Source organism: Delphinapterus leucas, chromosome 8, assembly GCF_059928025.1.
Source record: "Delphinapterus leucas isolate spDelLeu-1000000601 "Yukka" chromosome 8, BTC_Dleu_Yukka2, whole genome shotgun sequence".
NCBI lineage: Eukaryota > Metazoa > Chordata > Mammalia > Artiodactyla > Monodontidae > Delphinapterus > Delphinapterus leucas.
This window is the reverse complement of record NC_143136.1, coordinates 30,155,021-30,180,127: the sequence shown is the minus strand read 5'-3', so window position 1 is coordinate 30,180,127 and position 25,107 is coordinate 30,155,021. Positions and strand designations below refer to the sequence as shown.

Sequence of the window (25,107 nt, the reverse complement as noted above, 5' to 3'; positions counted from 1 at the left end):
AACCGCTGGTAATATTTAGGTATATAAACCCTGAAATGTTTTATCTATATAAAGTTTATTTGCGCGTGTGCGCACATGCGCACACACAGAAAAAGACTAGAAGGAGACAGAATCAAAATGTTCACAGTGCTTGGTCTGTTTTGTGAATGGTGACATTATGGTGATTTTCTGCCTTTCTCTATATTTTTCAATTTTTCACAATAAGCAAGTATCTTCATTATAAACAGAAGAGATTCCCCCCCCAAAGAAATCCAATGTAATAAAACATTTTGAATACATGATATATGGGATTATGTAAATATTAACAGAAAATACAATGGAAAGAAAATTTTAAAATAAGTAAAAAACATACAATACCACTTTTGTGGTTTAAAAAAAAACCTAAATATTACTTTTAAATAACACAAAATTTCTAAGCATTGTATTTTTTTAAAGACAGGTAACATTCTCAAATCCTCTACTGAATAAATTCTAATCAAACTCCAGCAAAATTATAGTAATACTTTAATTTTACTGTCACCTCATGGCACGATTATTTTGCCATCATAGAACTTTGAGCAACAAAACCAAAATACAATGCTTAAATATTTCAAGATAATATGCCCACCACTCACTGTGTCACGACTATCCTCTCAAAAATTAGAGAAAACAGACTGAGGTGAGTTCTTAGAAAGAGGTGGCAGTGTGAGGCTCTGACCTGGTCCGACTGCATGCAGCTCTCTGTAGCTCCTGGATCAACTGGCCAGTACATTCTGGCTCTCTACTGGCCGCCTGCAGCAAAGCTTTCCTAAACGTGTGTCGGCATTTCTTTTGACGAGATTCTGCCCGCTCCAGGCGGCAGAGGTGCTTATATTTCTGCTGAAAGTAAGTGCAAAGTTGGGTCACCCTGGAGCTCCTACTCTCTGTATCATCATCCGACCTGGAGAGTGCAGGGAGAGAAGCAGAAAACTTGATTACACGTTAGGCTCATTTTAAAAAGGGGAAAAGCGGATGAGGAAGGGGGGCTGGATGCACAGCGCTGAAACTTGTGGCATGTGAGCACACATTTAGCAAAATTAGAGGAAGAGGATTTCAGTAGAGCTGCTGAAAATAAGTACAGTGTTTTTACAAAAAGTGAGCAGTAGAGACAATCCAATGCTCTAAGAAGCTTAACCTTCTTAGCGTGTCATGATTAGACACTCAATGCATCAGTGTCTTCCAAGTTTTAAGTGACTAGGGGTTTTGGGGAAGAAAATAATTTCTTTACCTCTACTTACTAAAAAGTCTGAGTAAATGACATGACGGTTATGAGGAAACACTCAGCATAATTGATAGGTCATACCAGAAGTAGAGCAGTGAATTCCAATGGAGCAGTGAATACTATCTAAGAGCTGCTCTTTCAGATGTACTGGTTTTTAACTACCCTTTTTTTTGCTAAGCACTTAAAAGAATTTTGATTATAGGGATCACAATCATTCTACAGTATTTTTTTAAACTACAGGAGATATCCTAAACAACATTTCATATAACAGGGAATTACATAGAGGCTTTTCTATCATTACGCTAATGTTGATTGATTTGTGGCCCCTGCTGGAGCACTACACTGAAAAGGATGCTGAGGGCACATTTAGGCTCAACAAGAAAGACAGCTGTGGTTAGTTAGCAATGTGTACCACCAGGGAGGTTAAAAAGGTCACCTTTCTATAGAATAAATGTGACCTCATTTTTTTTTACTGTTAGGAATAATGCACACAAGACTTGAAAACTGACCTGTGTTATTTTACCTTCCTTCTCTTATAAACAAACAGCACACATATGACACTACAGATGACATATTTATTATCTTACTAATATTCTGTAAATCCTTTCTTGGTTTCTCTTCTTGAGTGGTATTACCTCTTTTTTCTTCAGAATAGCCCGTAACAGGCTACTCTGTAAACTTCTGTTTGGTATATGTCTTAAGAGTCATGTTCTCTTCAGTATAGTTTCTACTACAGATATACCAATTGAAGGATCTCACTTCAACCTTTTCACCTATTAGACATTTACTCTATGTCTATCATGCTTTGTGAAAAAGCTAGGAGCTTTTTAAAATTTCAGTTTCCCAAGACCTACCCTACATCTACTGAACCAGAATTTCCATGGGATGGGATGCAGGAATCTCTATTTTAATTGTTCCCCAAAGTCCCACAGCAGGTCTCCATTTGGGAATTGTAGTAGAGCCAGTACATGCTGTTAGTATCTTTAATGTGAGGTAGAGAACAAGAAACATAGGAGAGGTACAGATAAAATGCTTTTAAAGTTCCCTAGAAAGACTGCTGGATGAAAGGCTTTTTGTAGAGGAGATGACAACAGAACTGAACCTTGAAAAAAGGGTAGAATTTGAAGATGAGCATAGAAAGGTACCTCACAAGGATAAAGCAATATAAGCCAGGATACAGAGATGGACAGGATGGGGAACAGCAAGGACTGAGTAGCTTGGTTTGGCTAAGGCGTGGGGAATGCAGGGGAGTGCTGGTGGGTTAGGTAGACTTTCTAAAGCTAAAGGCCAGATTAAAGAGTTCAACCTTTATTCCATAGGCAATGAAGAACCTTGTAGATTATTAAGAAAACAGCTAACAATAACAGAGCTATGCATGAGAAAGATTACACTGTCAGCAGATATAAATGGAGGAAGAGACAGAAGAAGAGAACAGTGAGGAAATTATGATAAAACTCCAGGTAAGAAATAACAAGGACCCTACACCAGGGGGGCAGCAGCAGGACTAGAGAATATGAGACGTAATCTGCATGTATAAGAGACTCTGGGGACTTCCCTGGTGGACCAGTGGTTAAGAATCTACCTTCCAATGCAGGGGACGTGGGTTCGATCCCTGGTCGGGGAACTAAGATCTCAGATGCTGTGGGGCAACTAAGCCCGTGCACCACAACTACTAAGCTAGCGTGTTCTGGACCCCGCACGGTGCAACTAGAGAAGCCCACGCACTACAACAAAAGATCCCATGTGCTGCAACGAAGATCCCATGTGCCACAATGAAGACCCGAAGCAACCAAATAATTAAAAAAAGAAAAAAGAGAGAGACAAGACTTTGTCAGCTGGGCAAGGAAGATGGAAGGGACAATAATCACCCAGCTGTTTCCACTGGCAAAGAGCAGGAAACAGGAGCAAGAGCAGATCTGGGGTAGGAAATAAATTCCATTTTAGACCTAGGTAATTTAAAGTGCAGATGAGGGGCTTCCCTGGTGGCACAGAGGTTAAGAATCCGCCTTCCAATGCAGGGGACACGGGTTCGAGCCCTGGTCCGGGAAGATCCCACATGCCGCAGAGCAGCTAAGCCCGTGCACCACAACTACTGAGCCTGCACTCTAGAGCCCGCAAGCCACAACTACTAAGCCCGCGTGCCACAACTACTTAGCTCACACGCCTAGAGCCCGTGCTCCGCAACAAGAGAAGCCACTGCAATGAGAAACCCATGCACCGCGACGAAGAGTAGCCCGCACTTGCTGCAACTAGAGAAAGCCCGGGCAGAGCAACGAAGACCCAACTCAGCCATAAATAAATAAATAAATTTATTTTTTAAAAAAAGTACAGATGAGGCAACATAGGGAGTGGTGGAAAGACAGTTGAAAATTATAAACTTGGGCACGTTTAGAGAAGAGATACAGATTTCGGAGTCAACGGCTAACAACTGGGAGTGACTAAAAGTAAAAGGCCACAGAGATAATAGAAAGAACACAACACATAAGGGCCATTATCACAAAAGAATTTGGTGACTGGGTATGAAGGATAAGAAAGTCAATAATGACTTTGAATCTGTATAACTGAGAGAATGGAAGCGCCATAACAGAAAGATGAAAGAAGAGAAGCAGTAAGTCTTAAAGGGAAAGTAAAGCTAGGGTGGAAAATCAACTGCCAACATTGTTATTTAAAAAGACTCTTATTACTGCAGAGAAAATGGACTAGATGAGTGTTTCTCAAGTTAACCATGTACATCATGATTAAAGTTTTCAAAGCTTATTCATAACTTCCAAAATTATCTTGCTGTGGTCCAGTAACAAGCAGTTTGCAGACTAGCACAGATCCACAGACCATCCTTGGCACTGTCCTAAACTAGAAAATCTTCAAGATGCCTCCCACTTCTAAGATGCTAGACATTAATATTTCAAATCTGGTTGCTGAGGAAGAGTAGCAAACTGGGAAGAGAAAGGCCAGTTCCCATAATATACCAGCAGTGACAAGGGCTGGTACCTACAGCATTTCTCAATATGTGTTAAGTTTCCTTCTTTCTTTAACTTTTCTCATCTGGGTGAAATGGAGACACAGCTGGCTCACCTAACTCCCATGGTCAAGAGAAAGAAATGATACACGTGAAATCACAATATAAGTACAGGTGTTATTATTAAGATGCTACTAATAGCTCCAAATAAATACAGAGCAGTAAATTCCAAACCTGATTTCGTAAAACTTCAGGCTTGTCTGTAATCTCAAGGCATGACGTGAAATTTTCCAAATAAAAGTCACTTTATCTTATTTTATTAAAACAATAAAAGAGCGAAAACTTCCCACAAAGAAAAGATTCATGACCAGATGGCTTCACTGGTGACTTACACAAAATGTTTAAAGAATTAGGGGACTTCCCTGGTGGTCCAGTGGTTAAGACTCTGAGCTTCCACTGCAGGGGGCATGGGTTCAATCCCTGGTCGGGGAGCTAAGATCCCACATGCCACGCGTATAGATAAATAAATATTAAGAAAAGAAGGCATAGTCAGAGCTGAGGAAAAAAAATAAGGCATAGACAGTTACACCTCAATAAAAAATAAATTTTTTTAAGTGACAGCAAAATAAAAACTTTTTCAGACTTTCAAAAGCTGAAAGAATTTATCACTGGAACACCTGCACTACAAGATATATTAAAGGAAACCTCTCATACAGAAGAAAATGACATCAGGCGGCAATCTGGAACTACTCAAAGAATGAAGAGCTCTCTAGAAATTGTAAAAACGTGGGGGATTATAACATGGGTAGAAGGAAAATGTACGACAACTATAGCACAAAGGATGGGAAAGGAGAAATGGAAGTACACTGTCATACGGTTCTTATACATGAAGGGGTATAACACTTAAAGATACACTAAGGCAATTAAGTATGTATACTGTAAACCCTAAAGCAACCACTATAAAAAGAAAACAGAGAAATGCAGCTAATAAGCCAAGAAAGGAGATAAAATGAAATCATAAAAGATAATCAAAAAAGAAAAACAGGGGAAAAAGGACAAGAACAAATAGGACAAATAGAAAACAAATAAAAGATGTTAGACTTAAATCCAATAGTATCAATAATCACATTAAATTTAAATGGTCTAAATACCCCAAATAAAAAGCAGAGATTGTCAGAGTACATAAAAAAGTAAGACCTAATTATATGTGGCCAACAAGAAACCCACTTCAAATATAAAGACTAAAATAGGTTAAAAGTAAAAGGACTGGGGCTTCCCTGGTGGCGCAGTGGTTGAGAGTCCACCTGCCAATGCAGGGGACATGGGTTCGTGCCCCGGTCCGGGAAGATCCCACATGCCGTGGAGCGGCTGGGCCCGTGAGCCATGGCCGCTAAGCCTGCGCATCTGGAGCCTGTGCTCCACAACGGGAGAGGCCACAGCCACAACAGTGAGAGGCCCGCATACCGCCAAAAAAAAAAAAAAAAAAGTAAAAGGACTGAAAAAGATACCAAGTTAGCAGTAACCAAAAGAAAGCTGGAGTGGCTATAATAATATCACATAAAGTAAGATCTCAGGGCAAACACTATGACTGGGATAAAGAGCGTCATTTTATAAAAATAAAAGGATCACTTCATCAAGAGAACAGAACAATCTTAAATGTTTATGTATCAAATAACAGAACTACAAAATGGGTGAAGTAGAAAGTGAAAGAACTCATACAAATCAATAGCAAAAAGGCAAAAAATCCAATTTTGCAAAAGAAGACATACAGATGGCTAATAGGTATATAAAAAGATGCTCACCATAGTTAATCATCATTAAAACGCAAATCAAAACCACAATAAGATAGCACCTCACACCTGCTGGAATGGCTACTACCAAAAAGAAATAAGTGTTGGTGAGGATGCGGAGAAAAGGGAATCCTTGTACGCTGTTGGTGGGAATGTAAATTGGAGCAGTCACAATGGGAAACAGTATGGAGGGTCCTCAAAAAATTAAAAATAGAACAGAATTACCACATGATCCAGCAATCTCACTTCTGGGTAAACATAACCGAAGGAAATGAAATCACTGTCTCCAAGAGATATTAGCACCGCCAGGTTCACTGTATCATCATTCACAATAGCTAAGATGTGGAAGCAACATAAGTGCCCACACACAGATGAATGGATAAAGAAATTGTATGTTATGTATACAATGGAATATTATTCGGCCATAAAAAAGAATGAAATGTTGCCATTCATGACATCATGGATGGACATCAAGGGCATTATGCTAAACGAAATAAGTCAGAAATAGAAACAAATACCATATGTTCTTTCTTATATGTGGAATCTTTAACAAAACAAAACAAAACAGGGACTTCCCTGGTGGTCCAGTGGCTAAGACTCTGCGCTCCCAATGCAGGGGGCCCAGGTTCGATCCCTGGTCGGGGAACTAGATCCCGCATTCATGGTGCACCTAAGAAGCCCGCATGCTGTAACTAAGATCCTGCATGCCACAACTAAGACCCAGTGCAGCCAAAATAAACAAAGAAAACAAAACAAACAAAACCCCCCATCAAGCTCATAGATACAGAGACTTAATTGGTGGTTGCCAGAGACAGGGGTAATGAGTAAGAATAATAGATGAACTGTGTTTTGGGGGATTTTGTTTTATTTGTTTTTTAGTTTCTATAAATTTTTTAAAATTTATTTATTTTAATTTATTTATTTTTGGCTGCATTGGGTCTTCATTGCTGTGCATGGGCTTTCTCTAGTTGTGGAGAACGGAGGCTACTCTTTGTTGCAGTGCACAGCCTTCTCATTGAGGTGGCTTCTCTTGTTACGGAGCACGGGCTCTAGGTGCACAGGCTTCAGTGGTTGTGGCACGCAGGCTCAGTAGTTGTGGCTTACGGGCTCTAGAGCGCAGGCTCAGTAGTTGTGGCGCACGGGCTTAGCTGCTCTGTGGCACGTGGGATCTTCCCAGACCAGGGCTTGAACCCACATTCCCTGCATTGGCAGGCAGATTCTTAACCACTGCACCACCAGGGAAGCCCAGTTTCAATAAACTGAATAATAAAAAACGATCCTGTTTAGTCTCTCACGGTAGAAATAAGACAGCAAAAGAAACGTTGTGAACAATGATACCAAGAGTCTTATTCAGGGGCTGAAGGTCGTCCTGCTCTCCATCAACATTGCCTCACCCCATCTTCCACACCCAAGCATACATATGTTGTTTTTATTGGCTACAAAGCAAATGTGATAATATTAAGGGATGGTTTAAAAATAAAGAATGTAATTTTCAAAAAAAAAAAAGTGAGAGAATTAAAAGGAGAAATAATCAAATCCACAAGTAGAGATTTCAACATCCCTTTCCAGTAACTGACAGAACAAAATGAAAGAAAATCACCACAGATGAAAAGAAAGAAAATTAAAGAAGACCTGAACAACACTATCAACCAACTTGACTTAATTGACATTTACAGAACACTGTAATCTAAATGTGGTCTCTGAACACAGTACAATTAAATTAAAAACCAATTCCTGATAAATCCCCAAATATGTGGAAACTAAATATCACTTCTAAATAACCCATAGATCAAAGAAGACATCAAAAGGGGTATTAGAGGGAATTCTCCGGTGGTCCAGTGGTTAGGAACTCTACTCTCTCACTGCCAAGGGCCTGGGTTCAATCCCTATTCAGGGAACTAAGATCCCACAAGCCACGCAGCACGGCCAAAACAGAAAAAGGCGGGGGGGGGGGGGGAATTAGAAAATATTTTGAATTGAATAAAAATGAAAACATGTCGTATCAAAATTTGTGGGATGCAGCTAAAACCAGTGTTTAGAGGGAAATGTATAGCACCAAGCATCTATGTTAGAAAACAAGAAGGACTTCCCTGGTGATGCAGTGGTTAAGAATCTGCCTGCCAATGCAGGGGACATGGGTTCGATCCCCGGTCTGGGAAGATCCCACATGCCGTGGAGCAACTAAGCCCACGTGCCGCAACTGAGCCCACGTGCCGCAACTACTGAAGCCCGCATGCTGCAACTACTGCAGCCCATGCGCCCAGAGCCCATGCTCCGCAACAAGAGAAGCTACTATAATGAGAAGTCCACGCACCGCAACGAAGAGTAGCCCCCACTCGCCACAACTAGAGAAAACCCTCGCACAGCAACCAAGACCCAACGCAGCCACAAATAAAATTAAAAGAAAGAAAACAAGAAATATCTCAGATTTAACTGATCTATTACCTTAAAAACGTCAAAAAAAATTAAAGCCAAACAAAAGGAAACAAAGAGCAGAAAGCAATGAAATAAAAAACAAGAAATTAAAATTAAAAAAAAAAATCAATGAAACCAAAAGCTTTCTTCAAAAAGATTAAAATCTGGGCTTCCCTGGTGGTGCAGTGGTTGAGAGTCTGCCTGCCGATGCAGGGGACACGGGTTTGTGCCCTGGTCCGGGAGGATCCCACATGCCATGGAGCGGCTGGGCCGTGAGCCATGGCCGCTAAGCCTGAGTGTCCGGAGCCTGTGCTCCGCAACGGTAGAGGCCACAACAGTGAGAGGCCCGCGTACCACAAAAAAAAAAAAAAAAAAAAAAAAGATTAAAATCTATTTGAAGCTATTTTTTTATATTTATTAATTTATTTTTTGGCTGTGTTGGGTCTTTGTTGCTGTGCGTGGGTTTTCTCTAGCTGTGGCGAGTGGGGGCTACTCTTCGTTGCAGTGCGCGGGCTTCTCATTGCTGTGGCTTCTCTTGTTGCGGAGCACAGGCTCTAGGCGCTCGGCTTCAGTAGTTGTGGCTCAGCGGGCTCTAGAGCACAGGCTCAGCAGTTATGGTGCACAGGCTTAGTTGCTCCGTGGCATGTGGGATATTCGCAGACCAGGGTTTGAACCCGTGTCCCCTGCATTGGCAGGCGGATTCTTAACCACTGCGCCACCAGGGAAATCCCTATTTGAAGCTATTTTAATTAAAACTTTGAAGTTATTTGCACAAGGACAAATAGGCCAATGGAAGAGATTAGAAAATGCACAAACAGACATACACATTTATGTCAAGGCTTCCAATGCAATGAAAAATAAGTGTTCAATAAATAGTGCTGCTTAAATAGAGAAGCCATATGGAAAAAGAAAAAAAAAAAAAAGAAGATCCTTGGCCCTAACTCACATCATATATAAAATATACAAAAATAAATTCCAGAAAGATTGTCAGTGAAACAATAAAGCTTCTAGAAGATAATATGAGAAAATAGCTTCATGACCCTGGGGTAAGCAGTGATTTCTTAAACAGGTCACAAATTAACCATACAGGAAAAAACTAATAAACTGTACCCATTGAAATTAAGAACTTTATTCTATCAAAGACATCATTAGGAATGTGAAAAGGGAAGCAGTTACTGGCAGTACTTACTGTTCCTTAATACTACATTTAAGATACCAACTTATTTCTGCTACTGAGAGGCCTAAGTAAAATCTTAAGAGCTCCACTTTGGCATATGCATCTACAACTAAACTAAGTAACCAAGGAACCTCTGCCAAAACAAGTCCAAATTTTCTCCCCAAATTTCTTTAAGTACAATTTTGGTTTAGGAAGAAAGCTCATGAAAAGGTTCTTCAGGGGGAATGTAGCGATCACGCCACTGTGCCTTTTTTTCCCCCAAAACACAATGAACTCACTGAGCAATTTTAAATGGCGAAACCTTGAGAAATTTCACATGGCCAAAACTTCTTGAAGATATAATGGACAGGCTAGGTAGGGCCAATTTTCTACAGCTCTCCATTTTCTACTACACTGAAGCACAACAAGAAGCTGGAATAAAGTAGTTCTATAGGTAGTCTAAAAAAAAAGGACAGAGGTTCCTGTGAGAGAGCACAGTGGCAGATGCAGATGTGCAGCTGCAGGCACAGAAGGGATGGTAAACCAACGCAATCCCAGCTTCACCCAAGGAAAAGAATGTAGTGCCCCATGCCTGAAGCATAATACTAGTTCCACAAGAATATGCTGAACAAGTGAATAAACAAATGAGTGAAGAGGAAAAGATTAAAGGGACAGCTGGGCAGGAAGTAAGGAAAATTGCTTGTAAAAAGGAGAAATATATACTGAAGGAAAAGAAGAGCCAGTCAAAGAAGAAGCAAGTTAGCCAAACTGGCCAAGAAAGTAAAATGCTACAGAGATGAAGACAAAGCTGATGGTCACAAGTCTGTAACAGCAAAAGAAATATTCTGAGAACTGCACTAGAAGGCAGAAATGGAATATACATGGCTCCTAATCAAGGGCAAATACTCCCAATACTAATGTTCAGGTAACTTTCAGAATTAAAATAGGATTCTTAGCTATCATTTATCATTTCCCATGAACCAGGTATTGTGCCGAGCATTTAGTTATGTTATCTATTTATAGCATTTGGAAAATTAACCCAAAATATCCCAAGTCAAGCTAAGCTGATTTGAATTATCAACCTTAGGAAGCACAGTTGATATTATCTATAACTTAGAAAGCTTAAGCTCAATTGTACTTCTGTCTGAAAACAAGAAATGCTAATGGTGAGGAAACAGTCTTAAATGACATATAAAATGGAATCTCAGAGAGAGAAAAAAAATATATAGCATTTTCCAATAGTAACTAGGAGACAGGGGAGACAGGGACAACTATACAGGATATAAAGCCCAAGAGTGGAAATGGAGGCATCAGGCTGTTATAGTTTAATGACACTGACCATTAATAAATCCAGCTAACTCTCCTTGCTCTAATTCCACGTCCAAATAAGCTTCTGACTATAATTTGCTTCCCACATAGTTTTGCTTAGTGAACATCTGTACTACTTAACGATGATACTTCCTACTAAAAACTGTCATTTTGGCTTATACATTAGCCTCTAGTGAATCGGCTCCCTAAGCCTAATCATTTCTGGGTGTACTAACAAATCACATTTTTAAGCCTATAAATTCAGAAACCGGACCTTAGAATGTATATGCATACTATGATACTGTGAAATTCTAGGAGTCGGCCTGGGCGCAGATTGTCTCCCCTCTGTCTTGCTGAACACCTATTCAAACCACAGTACTTAAACGAAAATAATAATTAGCTGAGTCTGTGAGTCATCTTTTAGCCCCACAGAGAAGGATCTATCTCAGTCCTGTCACACCGCACCAAGCATATACCTATGATGCTGAGGCAGTCCCCTGAAAGAGAACTAGTCTTCTTCTTACCACTGAAGGGGCTGGGCATTAACCTACAGCTTTCTGATAAGGTAGGTATCGAGAACCTCTAACGAGATTATTTCAAGAAAATATTTTAACATAGAAATATTCAGCGCATTAGAAATATCAGAGAATGGATAGGGATATCTCTGGTGGCACAGTGGTTAAGAGTCTGCCTGCCAATGCAGGGGACACAGGTTCGAGCCCTGGTCCAGGAAGATCCCACATGCCGTGGAGGAACTAAGCCCGTGCGTCACAAATAATGAGCCTGTGCTCTTGAGCCCACGAGCCACAACTACTAAAGCCCTCGCACCACAACTACTGAAGCCCGTGCTCTGCAACAAGAGAAGCCACCGCAATGAGAAGCCCGTGCACCGCAATGAAGAGTAGCCCTCACTTGCCACAACTAGAGTAAGTCCTCGCGCAGCAAAGAAGACCCAACGCAGCCATAAATAAATAAATTTATCTTTAAAAAATAAAATGAGGGCTTCCCTGGTGGCGCAGTGGTTAAGAATCCGCCTGCCAATGCAGGGGACACGGGTTCGAGCCCTGGTCTGGGAAGATCCCACATGCCGCGGAGCAACTAAGCCCGTGTGCCGCAACTACTGAGCCTGTGCTCTAGAGCCCGTGAGCCACAACTACTGAGCCCGCATGCCTAGAGCCCATGCTCCGCAACAAGAGAAGCCACCGCAGTAAGAAGCCCTCACACCAGAATGAAGACTAGGCCCCACTCGCTGCAACTAGAGAAAGCCCACACACAGCAACGGAGACCCAACGCAGCCAAAAATAAATAAATTTATTTAAAAAATAAAAATAAAATGAAATTAGCATATATAGGAAAAATCAATCTACTACAGTGGAAATTTAAGAATAAAAAGAGGGCTCCCCTGGTGGCGCAGTGGTTGAGAGTCCGCCTGCCGATGCAGGGGACACAGGTTCGTGCCCTGGTCCGGGAAGATCCCACATGCCGTGGAGTGGCTAGGCCCGTGAGCCATGGCCACTGAGCCTGCGCGTCTGGAGCCTGTGCTCCGCAACGGGAGAGGCCAGAACAGTGAGAGGCCCGTGTACCGAAAAAAAAAAAAAGAATAAAAAGAAAAGGAAGACTCACGTGTGTCTTTCGTATCTGAGGGTCTCTCGGATGGACCAGGCAACCTGGTACGGCGAGGCCTGCTCTGAGTCCTCCAGTTCTTCTCCACTCTCTTCAGACCAGTCCAACCCTAGGACGGAGGAGACGATGTTGCAAGTTAGAAAAAATGAACATTTATTTAAAATTTACATAAAAAGCTACCTGAAATACATAACCCGACACCTATAGCAAGTACTCTCATAGTGTGAATAAATCCCTCCTGATGACTTTCAGCCCTGTTCTGGCAAAGGTATTAATAATGAATGTATGACATGCACTCGCATTTAAAATAATGACATTACAACAAAAAGGCTATATTCCACGGATGAACTTCTTTCGTCAGATGCTTCACAAATGGAGTAGAAACAACACAAAGCAAAGAGAGAGTTCAAGTCAAAAAAAGGGGTAGAATTTCTTAAATATCAAAATATTATACACTAAAATAATGTCGAAAAACATAAAACATGTTCAAAATGACAGGAAAGGAAGCCTAATTCACGTTCAGGCAAGAAAAAGTCAAAAGGTGCCAGTGGACTCATGCTATATACGTCATCAAAGAAGGGGCCTAGAATATATTGTGAAAGGCAGGCACACTCCATCCCCTTTTCCCAACATCATCTCTGGAGGAAAGGACACCATCCACTAGGCAGGGCCATTCCCAGGCTCTTGTCCCTTACGGGAAGAGGGAAGGGCAGGATGGCAATGTTCTATTTCTAGTATCGCTTGGGGTTTCTTTCAGTTCTTTTAAACAAGAGCTGTCACATTTTGAGTTCCATTTGGAAAACAAGGTTAGAGGGAAAAGTGGAGAAATACAGTATAATAATGCTTATTTATTTTGTTAAATCCTATTATTTTTAATGACTGGATAATTGTTAGCTTCCAACATACAGGTTTTGCCTTTTCTTTTTTTCTTTTTTTTTTGGCCACACAGCAGAGTATGCGTGATCCTAGTTCCCTGACCAGGGATCGAACCTGTGCCCCCTGCAGTGGAAGCACAGCATCTTAACCACCTGATCGCTAAGGAAGTCCCAAAGGTTTTGCCTTTTCAATTTTGTATCTTGAAGAGGTCTTAAATACTGATGTTGCATAGCCTAAAATACAACAGTGTGTGGACTACATAACCTTAATAAACTCATACCACTATGAAACTTTAATTAGATACCTTGATGACTAGTATTCTATGTCTTCCTTCTTGAGACCCTCAAAAATCAAAAGACCATCTTCATTAGGCACAGTTAGTTAAAAAGGACCTCACAGATTTCTTCCATAATTTAAATGAGTTTACATGTGCCAAATTGGGAAATTAAGAAAAGGTTAATTGAAATGCAAATTATAAATGCTTAAAATTAAATATTGCCATTGGCATAAAGAAACGCCAAATCTAGTTCCAAGATGACTATTCAAAATGTCAGGTCATCTTAAAAACTAAGTTACTTTCTCTAACTAAAATAATTAGTAGTTTGCTAAAGAGTAAATCAAAAAAATAAAAAAACAAATAAGTGACCACATCATCACCTTCAGGATGTTGAAAGGTGAGATCCTTCAAACACAAAGTGACACTCAAGGCACCTTTAAAAATTAGAACATGAGTTGTTATTTTTTATATTTTCTGTAGAAGTCATAATAATGTCTACTAAGATACCCATGCTTTCTCTGAAAAAGTCAAGATCTAAGTCATAAGAAGTAAGATGGAAGTGTTTCTCCTGTTGTAAAATTAACTGTCCAATAAAGCAAACCTTTGATCTTGGCTTCGTTATCACTAGTTTCAACGTAACCAATTGAGATAACCAGCCCAAACAGGACTGTAGAAGCCAATTAAATACTGCGTTTTTCTTTAAGTACTCTTTGCTGACATGAATGCAGAGTGCACTTGGTTATAATAGTGCACTGTAATTTCTGGTTTCTCCAAAATAAACTGTTTTAAAAATTTGGGTCCCTCATATGCTTGAATTTTTAAAAAATAAAAAGACAATACTTTTCTTTGAGTTTTAGTTCTGTTCAAAATGATTGAAAGTCAGCCCTCAACACAACATAAAATGTCATAGTTTCAAAAGTTAAAATATTATCAGCATCTAGAAATAAACAGAAATATAAATAAAAATTTAGCAGATGATATGGGTAAAAGGTAGAATAAAAGGCAAACATTTGGAAAGAAAAGTTAGATCTCTGCCTCAAAACTAACGCCTAATGAGTTCCAAACAGATGACTAAAATAATAAAAGGGCTAAAAGAAAATATAGGTGAACATATTTATATACTCTTGGAATGAAGAGAGCCTAAACAAGAGGAGAAAATAAACCTGATTCAAAAGGAAGAAATCTTTAAAAAGAGAGAGAGAATACATAAAAAAATTTAACCTCTAAATTCCAAAACCTTTATAGTAGATACTAAAAGCAAGTAACAAATGGGAGTGAGGAGAGGTTTTGCAACAAACATTAAATATGTATAAAAAGCTCTTACACCTATCAATAAAAAAGAGAAATGCGTAAATAAAAATGGATGAAAAAACTGACAAGATAAAATAGGAAATACATATGTCCAAAAAAAGTAGTATGAACCAATATTCAAAACTACATTATTAATCTAAAAGAGCAGTCCTTACTCAAAAGTATGGCCCACAGATCCCCAGGGGTCCCTGAAACACTTTTTAGGGAGATGCTTAGGTCAACACTATCTTCAAAACGATACTAAAATGTTATTTGCCTTTTTTACTGTGTTGACATTTGCACTGATGGTAAAAACAACAACAAAAAACCCATGGTGGGTGAAACTGCTGACGCCTTAGCGTGAACCAAGGCAGGGGCACAAAACTGTACTAGTTGTCAATATATATTCCATACCATGACTTGCAATTAAATGAAAACAAGTATACAAAAAACAATTTAAGACCATCCTTGATAAAGCACTCATTTATTAAAGACTTTGATTATATCTTGATTCTTGTGTATATGTCTTTATGATGCTGTGTGTGATGAAATGTGAGGTATATATAAAGCACCTCTACTGCATCCGAAGAAAGTACAGCAGCTGTCTTGAGGAAAAGCACTTTGTAGGACTCTTAGTTGTGACCTGAACTAGCTGCTTTTCCCTCATTCAACACCAATTTTATTTGAAAGAGTGACTGACAAACTACTGGCTATCTGGCAGTCATTTTTTCTAAAATGAACATAGCGAAACCATCACCCCAAGGAAAACAATGAACAGTATTTATTGCCAATGGTAACATTCAAATGTTCACTTGAAAACTCAGTTTTGGGGGAAAACTTGAATTTATCACTGAAAGTATGACGAATACCTAAGAGTTGGACTTCTCCGATAAGACTGGTGTTAATATTAATGAATGCAATCTAAAATTTTTGTATAATGAAATGTGTCAACATTTGGGACATCTGTGTAACTCAGTAGAGCAATATCTTCCAAATGACCAACATACGATGTTACAACATCACGCATGGGTAAAATATTCATTCAAATATCAATGGAGGGGAGCTTCCCTGGTGGCGCAGTGGTTGAGAATCTGCCTGTCAATGCAGGGGACACGGGTTCGAGCCCCGGTCTGGGAAGATCCCACATGCCGCGGAGCAACTACTGAGCCTGCGCTTCTGGAGCCTGTGCTCCGCAACAAGAGAGGCCGCGATAGTGAGAGGCCCGCACATCGCGATGAAGAGTGGCCCCCGCGTGCCGCAAGTAGTGAAAGCCCTCGCGTAGAAACGAAGGCCCAACACTGCCAAAAATTAATTAATTAATTAAAAAAAAAAAATCAATGGAGGGCTTCCCTGGTGGCGCAGTGGTTGAGAGTCCGCCTGCCGATGCAGGGGACACAGGTTCGTGCCCCGGTCCGGGAAGATCCCACATGCCGTGGAGCGGCTGAGCCCGTGAGCCATGGCCGCTGAGCCTGCGCGTCCGGAGCCTGTGCTCCGCAAAGGGAGAGGCCACAACAAGTGAGAGGCCCACGTACCGCAAAAAAAAAAAAAAAAAAAAAAAAAAACACAATGGATTTTAATGTAACAGTATGAAAAATTCCTAGATATGGTTTCAGATTCCATGTGAAACTAATTTTTAAGAAACTACCACTTGTCAAGTTTTGGTGTAGAACCAATTACAAATATCTACAATTATTTGGAAAAAACTATTAAAATATCCCTCCATTTTCCAGCTACAAATGTGTAAGGCCATATTTTTATCTCCTAACCAGAAAAAAAAAAAATCACATATCAGGACACATTGAATGCAGAAGCACATATCTAGCACATCAGACATTAAGATTTGCTAAACAACGTCAAACAACGCTGCCCTCCCCATTATATGTGTTTTTGTTTTAGAAAACAGTTATTTTTCATAAAAAGAACATGTTAACATGCAGTAAATTTATTGTTATTTTAAAATGAATTAGTATTTTTTTAATTTCTCAGTTTTAACTTCTAATTCAGTAAATATCAGTAAATATAACTCACATATACAAAATCTCTACCGTGTCCTCGATAATTTTTGAGAGTGCAAAAAAAGTGATTCTCAGGCCAAACACTTGAGAAACACTGATCTAAGGTATGCAAATTAAAGCAAACTTTCTATCAAATTTGCAAAGGCTAAATAATAATAATAATATCTAATATCCAGGGCTATAAAGATGTAGAGAAACTGTCATTCTCATACACTGCTGAAAGAAAAGTAAACTGACAAAATAATTCTGAAGGAAAATTTGGCCATATACATCAAAAAGCTTTTTAAAAAAGTGCAAAAGCTTGGGATCAGCAATTCTGCTTCCAGGAATCTATTTGAAGGAAAAATTAAAGACGTGACGGTAATTATTTTACTGAGAGGTCTATATAGCTACAACACTTTACACTTTAATAAATTGGAAATGATTTAAATTCAAGAAAGAATTCAGCTGTGACAAACTGTGTATGAAAAATTACTAACGTGATAATACATTACAAAACATTTTTAAACAGGTTACAATACTGTACATACAACAGGAACTTACTTTTATATATCTAAAAGAATATGCCAAGATATTAACAAATAGGTATTAATAAGGCTTGGGGTGTTTTAATTTATTACTTTGCTTATCTATATTTTTTCTTTAAGTTTTATTAGTTTTTTTAATTACCAAAAGTCATACATGGTTTAATAACAAATGAAATAATATGAAGCTATAGAAGAAGAAATATCACTCCCATCCCCCCAAAACACATCCTGTCCGATTCCATCCCCCGCCATGGTAGCCAACGTTAACAGACTGATAGTGTACATCCATTCACACTTTAACTATGCTCATACCAGAGAGGCATACATCTATCCATATGATTGATCAATAGATATACTGGTGTCCCTTGTTTGTTCACTTTGCTTATTTTTACAAACACGGGACAGTACAATACCTCTTAGTATTTTTCTACTTGTTAATGTATCATGAGCACATCCAGGTAAAAGATGGAGATTTCATTCATTCTTTTTAATAGCTGCATACTTCATAAAATGTATATGTACCAGAATTTACTCAATTCTGAATTTCCTATAGGTTATAAAGGTTGTTTTCAGATTTTTAATACTGCAAGCAATACTGTAAGCAATGCTGTAGTAAACATCCCGGAACACATATCCTTACATTCTGATACTTTTTTTTATCCATAGATAGAGTCCCAAAAGTGAGCTTGCTGGCTATACATATACTTTTAATTAGCATATATTGTTGCATTACTCACCAGCAAAGTATGAGATCCCATATCCTCATCAACAACAGATACACTTTTTGCCAATATGATGGTAACTCATTGTTACTTTAATTTGCGTTTCCTCGTCTGTTACGAGGATTGAGGTTTTCATTTGTTTATTGACCATTTATATTTCTTCTTCCTCTATTCCCATCCTTTTCCCATTTTTCTATTGCTGTCATATGTCATGCAAATAATTTTTCCTAAAGTTAGAATCACAACTCAACACATTCAAGAATAAATTCCAAGTGAATCAAAGACTTAAATGATCAAAAATAAAACAAAACAAACTATTAATAGAAAATACAGAATAACTGTATAAACTCGCTATCAGAGAGATTTTCTTGAGTAAGATAAAACTCAGAAGCAACAAAGGAAAGACAGACATCTGACTACATTAAAGTTTTATCTGTAATTTTTTGCTTTTCAATCGTGAACAGGTATTACTTTAAGAATTTTTTTTTTTTTTTCAGAAAACTGTCAGCAGGTATTTACAATGCTATCTTATTCCAAAGTCCTGTGATAAGACATGTGGAGAACTTCATTAGACACACAGGGACTGAGCTCAGAGGCACAAAACCAAACACAACTGCTTTTAATACTGCTACTACTACTGCTAGAAGCTATAACTGGAATTCTAAATTCCCAGCTCCTATTTCTTTTGTAACCTGTTCACCAGTCACTGTCCTGTCCAGTAGCATATTTACTTTAAAGCGGTCTACCTAAATACGAATCTTTAATTGACCACTCTGTCCAAGTATTCTTTTACTCCTATTACATGAGAAGGTTATGAAAATAAAACCTTGTGCAATAGGCACATCTTGTCACATTACACACACATGATATGGTAAAAGAGACGGTAACTCACCTAAATGGGGAAACAGATCAGTGTCCAGCTGATGTTTTTGGGTGCACAGTTTCACCAGTCTCTGCAGTCGACTTATACAAGAGAAGTGTGGAGAGAAGGCTGTGGCTTTCATAAGGACCCGGTCAGTCCTGGGCGGGTCCACGACGGGAGCCCTACTAGATGGCAGGAGGGGCAGAGGCCTCTTGTGAGACAACTGCCTGGCTTGTGCTATAGTGTGTGGAGTGGGGGCCACTCCCTGCATTGGTAGGCTGGTGTTCTGAGGTTGAGGTGACTTGCAGACTAGACCCTGCGGTGGCGCTGGAGGTTTTAAGGTGGATAAAGGTGACAGGTGGGAGTGCTGCTGCGGAGGCTGCTGCTGAGAAGGTGCAGGAGGGGGACTAAAGTGCTCTTGTCGAACTTTTAAAATCTCTGTCTCTCTCTGGCGCTGCCGATTCTGGGCCAACTTGCTCTGCAACTTCTTTCTCACAGTTGCCCCTTTCTTTAGGTCATCATCTTCCTCGTTGAAAGCAAATGGGTCTTCCAACTCAGTTTCCAGGTAGTGGAGAGGGACCCTTGCCCCCGGTGGAGAGAGGGACATTCCATCCAGTCCATTGGGCATCTTCAAGGCCAACGTGGGCACCGTCAGGCTAAAGGCCATGGTATCCATCTGGTGCCTGACCTTTACCTCATCTATAGGATCATTCTTTTTCTTCCTCTCTTTTTTCGGGATAAAGCCAAGTACCTGCAAGTGGCTGTTGCAGTACCTTTAAAAATACACACATATACAGGAAAATGTTCATGATACATATTAAAAAAGGAGAATAGAAAACTACGTATCATAAAATGTGAATCCTAATATGTTCAAAATGCATGACTATAATAACTCTTTGGCATTCATGGATGTGATTTATACAACTTCCACTACCCTCAAGCAATCCTCAAAGTCTGTGCAATTTTGCTAAAGCAAATATATGAATTGCACATGTGAAGAGGCTGCCAGACAGAAGCAAGTCATTCAAATAGTGAGTGGTCCTGGATAACCAACCACCCAGCTATTGCTTCTCACACCGCTTTGTTATTCTCTATTCATAGCACACAAAGTAGCTCATCAGGAGTCTAAAGGATCACTTAAAATTCTCTTATGGAGAAAAAAATATATGTCCCAATGCCATTCAAGTATTGGAGATTCACAAAGATCTTATGACAGAACACTTCAGAATGTTAAATGTCAAAGAAATGATGCAAATGAACGTATTTACAAAACAGAAACCGACTCACAGACTTAGAGAATGAACTTATGGTTATGGGGGGAGGGGGGAAGGATGGAGGGAAGGGATAGTCAGGGAGTGTGGGATCCACATGTACGCACTGCTGTATTTAAAAAGGATAACCAACAAGGACCTACTGTACAGCACAGGGCACTCTGCTCAGTGTTATGTGGCAGCCTGGATGGGAGGGGAGTCTGGGGGAGAATGGATACCTGTATATGTATGGCTGAGTCGCTTTGCTGTGCACGTGAAACTATCACAACATTGTTAATCGGCTATGCTCCAGTATAAAATAAAAAGTTTAAAAAAAAAGAAAAGAATGTCAAATGTCTACTGTGTGTGTTCTACACACACACACACACACACACACACACACACACACAAAGAGAGAGAGGGAGAAGGAGAAAATAAAATAATAAAACTAGTTAGTGCGATAATCGATTAAATGAGTTTCTCAATAGCCAGCCACGTGTTAAGTACAAGGATTATCTCCTCTAGCTAGTTTCTACCTGCAGTAGGTACTAAAATAATGCCCTTTATACAGATGAGGAAACTAAATTTTATACAAATTAAATAACTTGCCCAAAGCCACCTATCTGGAAAGTGACAGAGCTGAGACAAACTAAAAATCAAAGCTTGTATAGCACAGGAAACAATATTTAATATCCTGTGATAAACTATAATGGAAAAGACTATGAAAAAGAATGTATATATATGTATAACTGAATCATTGTGCTATACAGCAGAAATTAACACAACATTGTAAATCAACTATACTTCAATTAAAAAAATAGAAAAAAATAAATGTCAAAGCTCACAGAGACTCCGTAAGTCTTCAACAATGAGCAGGTTACTTCTGTAATATAAATGCTATTTTTAAAATACTATGAAGAGACAGAATCCTTCTACATAATGAGAAAGTAGAATGCATGTTATTCCAATAAATTTCACTGAAATCCTGTGAAGGCTTCTAACCAGTAGAAAAGTAGTATTTCCTAAACTGGTATACCTCATGCAGTTCCAAGGTATGTTAACAAGTATGTCATAAAAACAGTATTCCATGCTTAAATAAATTTGGAAAATGCTGGCTTAAACAGAATTAGATAATGATTTCATCATTTGTTTCTGCTAAACAACCTCTCAAAGCATTTTGTATGATAATGTGCATTATACACCAAGGGCAGAAATCTACCCATATAGCATTGCTTCCCAAACATATTTAAAATGGCACCTATTTTATTGCAGCATATTTATGATATCTCCATAGAACACAGTTTGGGGAAAAAGGCAATAAAGTAAATAATGTCAATCCCCAAACTCAATGGGCTGCAACAAAAAACTGTTTTAATGATTGTTAAAAACACAGATTCACCAAAACTCAGGACACATGGTTTTGTTGGTGTGTCTTAAAAATAAATCTATCAGAGGCACTCTTTAATTTTAAATAGAACTATTAAGAAAAAGCTTTCTGGACAGTAAAGAGACGTTACACTGTGTTTGTGTGTGTGTGTGTGTGTGTGTGTGTGCGTGCACGCACACGCGTGTGCCTAGCAGGTTTGAGCTAGGTCCCTTACACACCTTAAACAGAACAGATTCATAAAGCTGCAGCCAACAAGGAAACGGGTTTCAGGGATAACTGTACTAAGCTTCCCAACAAAGAGTTCATGGTTTTTGTTATTTTCTACTCATTTTCAAATTAACAAAAGGATTAGTACTATTAGTGGGGAGAAGTGAAGTGGGTTTTTTAAATTTAGAAATCAAACTCTTCTGCTCATTTACATGGGCAGCCTGGACTGGTAAACGAGGCTACTATGTACTACATTACCTAATCCAGCGGAGGCAAATCCGCATGTACAGTCCTCCTTCAACCCCACCCTCAACTCCTACTCCAGCCACTGTCACACTATCACAACATTTAGCCTGAACTCTTAAAAACTCTGCCTCTTCTAAAAGGGGAAATTCTTCATAACTAGAATTAGAACAGCTTAGTTATGAACAGCATTTAAAGTAATGCAAATATGAATTTCCAGTCTAAAAGAATACAGGGGACTGACTGCAAATGGGTTGTTTGGAGGGGATGAAAATGTAAAATTAGACTGTGTTGATAGTTGCACACTCCTGTAAATACACTAACAAATACTGAATTGTACACTTCAAATGCGTGACTTGTATGGTATGTGAATTATATCTTAAGTTGTTTTAGAAAAGAATAAATATAGGAAACAAGAAAATTTCTTGGTAAATACATACCATTAAATAAATATATATATAAAATTATACCAAACTTAAATTTAAAATACTATATAAAATAACCAACTTAATATACCCATTTATCTCTAAGCTATCAAGGCTACAGTAATGGGCCTTAGCTTCCCACTGTATATTAGAAAATGGACTTTTCAATTATACCAGTATTTCTACCGAACATAACACTATTCTATCGAAAAGACGGAATTCCATAAGTTAGCACTTATAATACACACCAGGTTAAGTTACACACCAGATATTAAGAAGCTTCCTCTAGCTGACCAGATAATTCTGTCAATTAAAAGTCCTTGGGAATTTGTTTTCTAAAACTATACATAAAACCATGTCAAATCCCTAAGTGTCCAAGGAGTAACTGCCTTAACAATGATAAAAGCTTATTTTCAAAAGAATATTAATCTTTTCTACATTGTATCATATAGTACAGTTATAACTATTATATTTATACACAGGTTTAAACATACTATTACATGAATTCAACCTGGGTTTCTTGAGGTAAAATATTACCTCCTACTAATGTCTACTTTAATCTGTTTTCAATCAACCCTACAACAAGAAAAGTAATCATAGCATTTGTGTTCATGTGATTTTGGACCAATTCTGAAAAAATGTAACTTAGCATTTATTAAGCCTAGTTTCTCTTGACACAGCAACACAAAAGTCCTTTCCCTTCTTGTTCTAAAAAAAGAAAATTACTTCAAATATAAAGGTGAAGACGTATGCTTCAGAGAATTAATATTTTGGAGAAATTCAGAGTGACTCTCACTTTACTTCTTGCTGTTAGCTATTAAGATAACACTTGCTTCGACTGAAATAAAAAAAATCCAAGGTTGACAAAAATTGCAACTGTGTGTGATAAACTAAATTTAAGACAAAATTATAGAAATGTGATTATAATGGATCTTGAAGTAAAAAAGTTAATCCAAGTCCATCCATTCTTCAAGTTAGAAAAGGGCAGCAGTAAGAAATTATTTTCAGTCAGCTAAAACCAACTGGACAGACATGCTTAGCCTAATACCTTGGTACCTTTCTCACCTGAGATTAAAATTTTATTCCTTTCCTAACTAAACAGCTGTTTCTAACTTTCAGGTATTGTAATCTGAAGCCTACAGTGCTCATTAGAAATTCTACGAGAGTATTCCCAAATCACCACATTATACTGTACTCATTTTGGTGGGATATTTATCAACACAAATTATTTATTTCACCCTAAAAGTTTAAAAGTTGCTCACCATGACATATAAAATACATGATTCCTTTTCAACCAATTTACGTAGGTGACATTCGCTTATATATAGGAACAAAAATAAAGGTTGTATATGTATTTTTTAAAGACAGAAGTAAAAAGTTCAAATTTCTACCTAAAGATAACAAGTATTTGAAACTTTTAGGAAAATAAGCATGCGTCTCTCTGTAATATCCTACAATGATCAGCATGGTTTCTGGAGAACTGAGAATAAAGAGACATGAAAAAAAGAGATTACATGTGAAATCATATAAATTTTCCTAAGAATATGAAAGATGAATAATCAGCATAAGACTCCTTTAAAAATACCTCCACATTTTATTTAACTCAGAAAAATATAAATTCATAATCCTAGTCAAAAAGCCTACTTTACTATGAAAATACAGTTTCTAAATTATAGTAAATATAGTCTATATGGAACCCTTTTTAACCAAAAGAAGTCTGAGAGGAAGTAAATCTGAATGATTCAAGTAATCATTCTTTTGAATAATTCTTTTTCAATAAGTACATACCATTTGCTACCTTTCAAACAAAGATTTAAAAACTCTAAAATTATTATCATTAATTATAACACCTAAGTAGTTCCTATAATTTCTCTCACTTTGGCTGATGAAATTCTAAGTAGAGAAATCAGGAAATACTTTCTAAGGCTGCAAACCAAACACATCAGTGCCAAGACTTCAAGCAAAAAAAATTTTTTTTAAAAATAATCCTAGAAAGTCTATTAAGTAAAAAAGAAGAAAACAAACATACTTTTCAAATAATTCCCCAAAGTTACTACTCCATTTCTTAAATATTGCCATCACTCATCTTTAGAACCATTCTAAAGTTTACTTAGATTACCCCCAGAACTCAACATTTAAGTTCATCATATCAAAACACAAACAAACAAAAAAACCCAACTCCCAAGCCTACTAATTAATAATCAAAGATTGCTTCCCACTGTCAGCGCTTACCTGCGGTCCTCTGATTTAGGGATGGGGTTGGTGCAGCGCTGGCTATTATACTTGGCCACATATTCACATTGCTTGAAGGGGGCAGTCTTGTCCTCCAGAACGTGTCTGATACAGAAAGCGTAGCCGTTGAGTCGCCGCTGCTTGCACAGTTTGGGGCTATATGAGCACAAGGGCTTATTGTCAACCTCAGAGAAGTGTATATGTTTCCCTTCATACATCACGTGACTCTATTCCTTGTGAACATCAGCTAAAAGACCACCACAAAAAAAGAAACCCAAATGATAAATCAGAGAGTATAATGCAGAT

The 25,107-nt window shown here is 38.4% G+C and overlaps 1 protein-coding gene across 9 annotated transcripts in view; it reads right to left on the bottom strand.

The window, feature by feature from the left end:
* INO80D (INO80 complex subunit D) overlaps positions 1-25,107 on the bottom strand; it is a 70,749-nt gene that overhangs the window by 26,297 nt on the left and 19,345 nt on the right. For 5 of the 9 annotated variants that reach the window (XM_022567502.2, XM_089916478.1, XM_089916476.1 and 2 more), the window contains 4 exons: positions 24,802-25,048; positions 19,088-19,830; positions 12,489-12,597; positions 698-919 (listed from right to left, as the gene is read on the bottom strand). In XM_022567502.2, the coding sequence (XP_022423210.1) occupies positions 698-919; positions 12,489-12,597; positions 19,088-19,830; positions 24,802-25,019 (1,292 nt within the window). In that variant the 5' untranslated portion in view covers positions 25,020-25,048. Of the gene's footprint in view, positions 1-697; positions 920-12,488; positions 12,598-19,087; positions 19,831-20,546; positions 20,679-23,831; positions 24,050-24,801; positions 25,049-25,107 lie in introns of all 9 variants that reach the window. The other 4 variants (XM_089916481.1, XM_089916479.1, XM_089916482.1 and 1 more) reach the window with 3 other exon arrangements.